Genomic DNA, 9072 nt, shown 5'->3' with positions numbered 1-9072 from the left:
TGGGAGATGAGCAACTTGCTGAGGCCCTCACTTTGACGGCTTGAGCTGTTTGTGTCCTTCCTGCTCTACCGGGCAAGACCCAGCTCTTGTTCCTGCCATCTGCTGTCCCAACGCCACCCATCACGCTCTTGCCGTGCTTGTGGTGTGGGTTCCAGCCTTATTTTATGCCTAAAACCCAGGGTTTCTGGCTGAGAGCAGGCACACGTAGGCTTTGCGTGGCACGGTGGGAGGCAGTTGTGCAGCCTGCTCAGGACTGTTTCACGGTGCCTTGCAAGCTTCCTTCAAAAAGCCTTAGAGATGTAATATTTGAGATGGATTTTATGTATATTTCTTTTTATTTGGGGTATAGCGTGGCAGGCTTGACTCTTGCAAAGCATCATCTGCAGCATCCGGACCATGTCTCACCCCCATGGTGCCTGCAGAGCGGAGAAAATCCATCAGATTTCTCAGTAATCATGCTAATTTCTCCTTTAAACAAACTGGGCTTTAAAGAAATGAGCATCTTTGCAGGGGCTGCCAGAAGTGCTCAGGCTATAGGAATAGCTGAATGTTTATTTCCTAATTCACACAGTTGATTGGGAAATCAAAAATGCTCTTAATACTGGGTTTGCTGTAGATGGGAAGAGCTGTCATTGTGGTCACCTCCCCGGCGAGGGGCTCAGAGTGTGCAAAAGGCCCCAAGACCCCCAGGCAGGGCTGGAAAAGGGATGGGGACGAGGGGCAGCTCCTTCTGCACCGGTGGAGCTGGTGTGTTCATAGAAAATAGATCTGAGCTATAATTAACTGACTTTGAATTACATTAAACTGCAGTTAATTTTAATTTCTGATAAAAATTGGATCGTAAAAATCGGATCTTTTTCTAATGGTGCATTACTATCTTACAGATAAAGTAATTCAGCTTATTTTAATTATTCCAAGATACCCAGGGCTTCTTTTCTTTACGAAGAAGAAAATCCACATTTCTTTTTCTCCCTAATCTTGTCTAGGATTAGTAAAAGTCATCACCGTAGGTCTTGTATAACTGTATTTTGCTGCAAAACCTGTTTTAGGATCCCTCTCTCGGAGGGGGATCCAGCAGCTTCTGGCCGTGGGATGTGCAGGATCTGCCAGGAGGACACGGGTGCTGTGATGGGGTCGCACCACGGACAGGGAGGACCCGTCAGCTCTGCTGGTCCCAGTGCACTCAGTTCAGGACCTGTGTCTGAAGGGAGAAGCAACAACAAGCACCACAGAATCAGAGAGAGGTTTGGGTTATAAGGACCTTCAAAGCTCATTGAGTCCATGAGCAGGGACATCTTCACCAGCTCAGGTTGCTCAGAGCCCCGTCCAGCCTGGCCTGGGATGTCTCCAGGGATGGTTCATCCACCACCTCTCTGGCCAACCTGGCTCTCACCACCCTCAGGACCAACAATTCCTCCCTCATGTCCAGCCTGAATCTCCCCTCCTTGAATTTAAAACCGTCACCCCTTGTCCTATCATAACCCACCCTTCTGAAATAATTTTGGGGCTGATGTCCAGGCAAACCCTCACTTCCATGAGGAACCACTCAGTTTTATGGTGGTGGGGCCAGAGGAAATTCCCTTTTCCTTCTCTGCACGTGGATCCATGCTCAAGATGGCTCATCTTGGTGGGCAGATGGCTGCACGATTGCTGTTTGCTATTTCTTTTGTGTTAGGGACATGGGTTAGTGCTAGATTTAGGTTATGGCTGGACTTGATGATCTTAAGGGTCTTTTCCAACCAAACTGATTCCGTGATTCTTCTTCTGAATTCTTAACCAAACCTCAGAAACCCAGTTAAACCCAAATCCTCCTGGCAGGGTGTGCAAAACCGAGCTTAGCACAGGGGTAAGCGCAGGTCTCTGCCAGAGACCCCGTTTCCATCTTCTTTTTTGCACAAGAAATGAGATTTGGCATCTCGATAAAGCACTTGTCTCAATGAGCGGTTTTCTAGTGATTTGAAGGGAAAAATAACATCTTTCTCTAACCAATAGGTTGGATATGCGTGTTTTTATGGACACGTGGCAGTTTAAACCTGCCCCCCGAGATGAGCGTGGCCTGTGGATCCTCTTTATTCTCATGTGTGGGTGCAGTAATAATCCCCACAACTGATGTCCAAACCTCTCTTCTGTAATGGTGCCAGGAATGCTGCCACTAAGGTGTGTGCAAAAGACTCCTTTTTGTTTGTTATTTATATAAATTATATTATATTATATACATTTATACCAATTATATTGTTCTCATGCTCAAAGGGAGTGTTTTTCAGTCAATCATCTGCTGTTACAAACTGAAGGGAACTTTGCCCAGTGTCTAAAGACAGAAATCCAGTGCTTTGAGGGAAAAAAACCCCTCAGGTGCACATAAAGGATTTTAAGAGACCTTAAAGTCATTTTGGTTCAAGGTATTTTGAGTTTTATCTTTGCTGTGGAAGAAAACATTTGTGTGTGGGGTTAATGAAGTGCTGGAAGTTGTGGTTGTGGGACACACTGGCTGAGGGAAGCGATGTGCACAGCGGGCTGTCAGCAGACAGAAAACCAGCAACAAACCCCAAACCAACCAAAAAAACCCCAAAAAGAACCCTCAAATGACATCAGCTTCAAGCAAAACATGCTTCATCAGCTCAGCAGCCTTCATTAGCTCTTGGTAACGATCGCTCTTCAGTCACGGGGAGACAGAGAACAAATTAAAACCAAAAAAATCTACTGAGCGTGTTATACATGTTAGACTTTCAGTGCAATATGTGATTCAGTCAGAATTCAACTCAAAATCCCTTTTCTAGCTGATTTTCACACACCGCTCCCTCCCCTTCCCAGCTCCTCGGAGCTGTAACTCTAACGGGTTATGACATATTCAGCATCTTCCCAGTCAAAAAAGCGCCCGTTTCTTTTGATGTGCGCAAATATTTGACAGAAACGGGTATTCTAAACGTGTGGATGTAGCAACAGGGAACGTGGCTGAGGACGGGATATTATTCCAGATGTTTACTTGTGTTCATGGCGAGGTGATGCTGGTTCTGCACAACTGGATCTCAGACATCAGGGACTTGTGCTGTGAAAAGGTAACTTTGTGAGGTCGCTTTGCAATATCCAGAGTTGCAGCTTTTGTCCCCAGGTGTGGAGCTGTCATTTTGGGGGGGTGTTTTAAAGCACAAAACCCAGGAATGTTTTCCCGTAGTGTGGTTACTCCTCAGGTTCAATCCTGCAAGTGGTAGGAGGCTCTTTTTCATCTCAATCTTCAGAAGGGACTGTTGGTTATCTGCTCTGACCTTTTCTTCATCACAGGGCATTGAGCCTCACCCGGGTGCCTCTCTATTAATTTTTGGTGAGGTTGCTTGCTAGATGGTGAAAGCGGCTTCTTTCTTTAGGTCTTTTCCTGCAATTTGAGGGGCTGGGGAGCTGCTACAGGGGATGGGGATTGAGCAAGTGCAGCTATTGCTGCTGGGTAGGGTGGGAAATTAAAACAGGATGCGAGAAATGTGATGGAAATCAATGCTGCCAGTGAAAATACTGCACAGGTGACTGGGAAATGAAGATGCGTGGAGAAGCAAACTCCCCAGCAAAAATATACCAGCCAAAGATGGGTTAAATTCAGGGGAATTCCAGATTGAAGAAAACCCAAAAAAATGGTGGGAAATGAAGCACAATTTTACCCGTGTTTCCAGGTTTATGGCCATCCCGCCGATGCTCCGTCTGCCTCTGCAGCAATTTTCAGTTTCCTACGTCCGTGTTGTCAGCCTGCGGTTTGCTCGGTAATTTCAGTCCGACTTGGAGGCAGAAAAAACAACCAGCGCTGTGTTCAAAGTGGGGTTTGCCAGCAGTTTTAGGCAAAAATGTCCAGTATCGACCTGAACACAATGGTACACGCAGGCTCCGAATCACCGCTTTTGTCTTCAACATTTGTAGCGCCTGGGCCAGTTTCTTCACATCCTGAAATGCTTGATCTTCCCTGCTTTGTTACACATACCCCAGTTATCTTGTAGTGATGGTGCTGTTACAAACCAGGTTATCTGCCATTATAAATGCCTGTATTCCCTGGTGGGAAATGCACATTTGCAATGCAAACCAGGCAGTAAGTTTGGCTGGAGTTTTCAGCCTGGGTTTTGGGAGCTGTGCTGTGCTGGGGTGGTTGCTCAGGCAGTGCCAGGAAGCCTCCTCCATCCCAGCCCAGCCGTGCACAAGTGTGATGGGAACAGCCGAGGGAGCTGGGGGTTCAGCTGGAGAACAGAAGCTGAGGGGAGACCTTCTGATCTCTGAACTGCCCGAAAGGAGCTTGGAGCCAGGGGGGTCGGGCTCTGCTCCCCAGGAACAAGCGCCAGGAGCAGAGGAAACGGCCTCAAGTTGTGCCAGGGGAGGCTGAGGTTGGATTTAGGAACAATTTCTTGCCCAAAGGGCTGTGGGGCATTGGAACAGGCTGCCCAGGGCAGTGCTGGAGTCACCATCCCTGGAGGATTGGACAGATGGACATGAGGTTCTCAGGACATGGGGCAGTGCCAGGGGTGGGGAAACGGTTGGGCTCGATGAGCTTGAGGGTCCTCAGTGCAGACTGAAGCACAGGAGGTTCCATCTGAATTTGAGGAGAAACTTCTTCACTTTGAGGTGCCAGAGCCTGGCCCAGGCTGCCCAGGGAGGTTGTGGAGTCTCCTTCTCTGAGACATTCAAACCCGCCTGGACGTGACCCTGTGTGATCTGCTCTGGTGACCCTGCGTTAGCAGGGGGGTTGGACTGGATGATCTCCAGAGGTCCCTTCCAACCCAACCACTCTGCGATTCCAACCAAAATGATTTTACGATTCCACAAAAGGAAGGTGCATACAGGAGAAGAGAAATTGGATTATTCACACAAAACGCCTTTGTGCTGCTCCGCTGGCAGGTGGACGTGGCCGGCGATGACCGACCGCTGGCACATTCACCACACTGGGACACCCGGTCCCCGGCAGCCAGACGGTGCCGCGCTGGGCTGACGTGGCACAGCTGGGCACAGCTGGCGCCTCTCGGCCCCTCCATCTGTGCGCTGGGACTGAAAGCTGGAGCCGAACCAAATGTTGTGGCGTCTCTGACATTAGGGATGTTTTTGCTTCTGTATAGACAAAAATCGCTTAAATTTTTTGCTCTTTGTCACGGGACTCTTCTGCCATCCTCAGCATCGCCTTCTGTGGCGCTAATGAATTCTTGTTTGTTTGTTACTGTTTGATTTTCTTCCCACAGAGGACTGATTTATTAATAGGAAGAAAACAAGCAATAAAGAATCCCTCCAGTTATTTAGCTTAGCTTGACTTCTTACTCTTCTTTGTTAGCTAAATTAAAAGCAATCCAAATCTACAGGAACCTTACTTCTAATTTGGAGAGCTGTAATTATTAGCAGCTATATTTACCACGACACTGTGTGAGATTGTAACCAGATTTTAAATGAGCGCATTATCAGCATAGGGAATGAAAGCAGCTGAATTCAGTTACGCAGTTTAACCCGCGCTGTGTGGAGCCTCTTTTTCCCCTTTTCATGCCAAGAAAGTGTTTGTTCACAATTTTCGTCATGAGTTGACGTTCACTTTGCATACACGACTGCAAAATACCTGAACAGAGCAGATTGTGCATCCCGGGATGTGCTGGGGCCGGGATTCAGTGCCAAACACCAGGTTTAACCATCCTCACTATTGGCATTTGAAGCCACCACATCTTTACATTTTCCACCAATTCAGATTTAAACACCTAGTGATCATGGTTGCTCACGCCTTAAAGTCTTTTGACCTATGCAAATTTTGCATCTAGCAATATTTATTGCTTATTATTTCAACTATGGACTTGTTTATTTTCCTTCTTTCGGCTGAAAACGCATCCCAGTTTGGACAAGTTTAGTGTCAGTGTGCTGGCTCTTTTGCCACATGCATGGAAACATCTGAGTGATCTCTGTAAAGTGTATTTTAGCTTCCTGGCAATACTAGAAAAAAAACCTAGACAAATTTGTTTAGGTGCCTAACGAGCATTATAAAACCCGAGAACCCACTGTGATACGCAACAGGAATTCGAGTTGCCGCTGCACCTCTGTGCTGGATTTAATAAAACTCACAGCAAACAGCTGATGGAATGAACCATTTGAAGTTGTTCGTGGCTTAGATATATATATATATGTGTGTGTACCATGCTATTTTGATCCAGCATTGTTCTGAGATGAGCCCTTTAAAACGAGCCCAGCCACAACCTGCCCGTCTTTGCAGAGCGAGCCGAGCGGAGCCTGCAAACCCGAGTTCCCCTTCGTCTCCAGCGCCGTACGTCTCCGAACGACAGCGAATTCATCCCTGCGCTGGAGACTTGCCAGAAGTTTCTCATCTCGCTGTCTGTGGGCTGCTCGCTCCCGCTCTGCCTCTCTCTCTCTCTCTCTCTCTCTTTTTTTTCCTTTGAGGTTTTTCTGATGCCTATAGAGTGAGCTCAACTCAAAGGTTTGCAGCTCCGCTCTCGGCTGCTGTTCTGCTCGAGCCAGCCTGGGCGCCGCTACAGCCTGCGAACCTCGCATCGCCGCCTTATTTCCCTGCAGGTGACTCAGAAACTTCACAATGCGGCTGGTAACGTATCGCATTTTCTAAATAAATGCTTCAGCGTTTCCCTTGTCGGCTTTCGGGTAAAGGGCTTGCTTAGAACTAATTAAATGAGGGGATGTCAGGGGGTGGCGGATGCCTACTGGGACGTGGATGCTGTTTGTTTTACTCGCCAGACAGAGATGTACAAGGAGATTTTTCTCAAGGAATCTTAAATCAAGCAGCACTTTTCCCTATAGATAAGGAGGCTTGAACAGATACAGATTAGCAGATGCAATTCCTAACGTGCGGAGAGCTGCAGTAAGTTTATTAGGGAAACAGAAATTTAAGGCTGTGTTGTGTTGCAGGCTCAGAAAGCAGAGAATCATCTTTGCATGCTAACAATTTAAAACAGTGTTCGAAAAAGATGCCTGAGGATTCGGAGGGCTCTGCTGAGCAGCGCTTGTGCTGCTGTGGCAGAATTTAGCCACGTTTAAATGCCTTTTTTCTTTTTGCTCTGCGATTATTGGGGAAAAAAAACCCCAAGGTGGCTGTGGTTCGTGGGGTAACCCCACGGGGTTTCTTGGCTCCGGTATTCAGCAGGCGTTCCAGCTCCTCGCAACGCCAGCCCTTGAATAGTCGGCAGGTCAGTGTGGGGCTCCTGCAGCCAGGAGTTCAGCTGTTTGTCAACACGGCCAATCTGCGGCTCCTGTCGGGCGCGGCGCCGGCGGCTCGCTGGAATCCTATGAAGTCATCCAGGAAACGCTGCGGGGACCAATCCCGCCGCTGGGAATGGGCAGAGGAATTAAGGAATTAATCTCAGATTGATGTTTTGTTGCTTTTTCTTGGCATTCCTAATGTAGTAGTTGTAACAGGCAGAGAGATTGAGTTTGGAGGGGCCGGTTGTTTTGGCATCAAAGTCCTTTAAGAGCGAATTCCGTCTGTGTTCCTTTAGCGAGACGTCCCTCAAGACAAGCTTATGCAGTGTGTTATCTCTACACTGTAAATCATCTCGGTGCGGCGCTGAGGCTTTTTCACCTTCTCCTGCTTACAAACAGCGTTTCAATGCCGCACGCATCATTACTGACCCATCCATCAGCGAGCCAGGTATCCAAATGACGCTACATAAACACCACGGGGTCGTAAATAAAACGAGGCGCTATTAACTCTGAAGAGACGGAGCGGGCTAAGGTGCTTCTGAGACACCACCTGGGAGCTGAAGGTGGTGCTGAGCGGCAGCTCAGGTGTTTCACGGTGAGGATCCATCCTGCACAGGCGGTCCTCACCGCGTTCAACGAGGAGGAAGGAGCTCTGGCGCGTTGGTATCGATGTATCTGACACGGCATAGGAAATCTGGCTCTTACTTCTAGCGTGGGCGGATGTAAATAAGGAAATATTGAGTTATCGTTTCCACAAAGCTAAAATTAAGCTGAGCTTTTATGTTTTCCAGGGCAACTTGTCAGACAGTGTAAACTAATTTGCTAAATTGCACAGGAAAAAAGAGTGCGTTAGGAATATCTAATTTACCTAGAGCTGCATGTATTTTGATTCCCTTTATTGCCTCCTCCAAGTTTTTCAGCTTTCCAGAAGGCTGGATGAGCTCTATAGGTGGTCTTGTAAATAAAAAAGAATACATAAAGATCTTAGCACTAAGATGCCGGGATTCCTTTAATATTCACAGTGCAGCGCTGGAAAGCCTCGTGCATTGTGTCAGATGCTCCTCTCACCTGCTTGTGCTCTGCATTTCAGAGCACAGGTACAGGATGAGACCTTCACTTGCTTTAAATCTCTGGCCTCTTAAAACTCTAATTCTATGTTACTTAAGGGTCCTGCAGGTTCTTGCTCTCGCATTTGTGGACTCGTGCAATCTCAACAAAACCAAGGAACCTATTTATACGGCCAAGGGCTAGATCATGTGTTTTGTGTTTAAAACCTTGTGCGGACCTGAAATACAGAAGTGAGATCAAATTCAAAGAAAATGTTTGTGCTTACAGTGATTTCTCTGGATGCCGAATAAAATACAGTAATAAATGCCAGTATTTGTTAGGATGCCCTGAAGGGAAGTCTTATTGTTTCAGAATACCTGTAACTGTTATACATGCTTGTAGTGTAGTTAAGCTTCACTGTAAAACCGATATTTAACACTTTTTACGTCTGAAAAGGCTGCGCTGTAGCATCCTGGAGCATTAGGTGGACAGGAGGAGGGCAGCCTCCAGATGTTGTCCCAGGTCACTGTGCTGTCCACTGAGCAATGGGGCTGTCACCCGAGTTCAAATACCCCCGTGACAGGTTGGATAAGTAAATGCAGCGAGTGAAATCACCCGCAGCAATGCCAGAGGTAACGTGAAAACCGGCGTGAAACAACCACGTCATCAGAAGTTGGGTCAGGGGACAGATGGAGTCACCTCCGCTTGCCCTGGATTCCGCACGCCATAGATGCGGAGAGATTTTTATTGAGCAAAGTCAGATCCTTCAAAGTATATATAACATGTTTTTGAGAAAAAACACAGCGTTTGGGAACATATCTGCTAGGCAAAAGTCAAGATCTGGTCTCTTCTTCAACATCT

General features: G+C 47.3%; 1 protein-coding gene across 1 annotated transcript in view; it reads left to right on the top strand.

The window, feature by feature from the left end:
- The first annotated feature begins 6529 nt into the window (after window positions 1-6529).
- The window catches only part of SCHIP1 (schwannomin interacting protein 1), a 140844-nt gene continuing 138301 nt past the window's right edge, over window positions 6530-9072 (top strand). The window contains exon 1 of the mRNA XM_065844784.2: window positions 6530-6553. Coding sequence (XP_065700856.1) covers window positions 6545-6553 — 9 coding nt within the window. The 5' untranslated portion in view covers window positions 6530-6544. The remainder of the gene's footprint in view (window positions 6554-9072) is intronic.

This window comes from Patagioenas fasciata, chromosome 9 (genome assembly GCF_037038585.1).
Source record: "Patagioenas fasciata isolate bPatFas1 chromosome 9, bPatFas1.hap1, whole genome shotgun sequence".
In the NCBI taxonomy this organism is placed as follows: domain Eukaryota; kingdom Metazoa; phylum Chordata; class Aves; order Columbiformes; family Columbidae; genus Patagioenas; species Patagioenas fasciata.
This window is presented reverse-complemented; position numbering and strand designations above follow the sequence as displayed.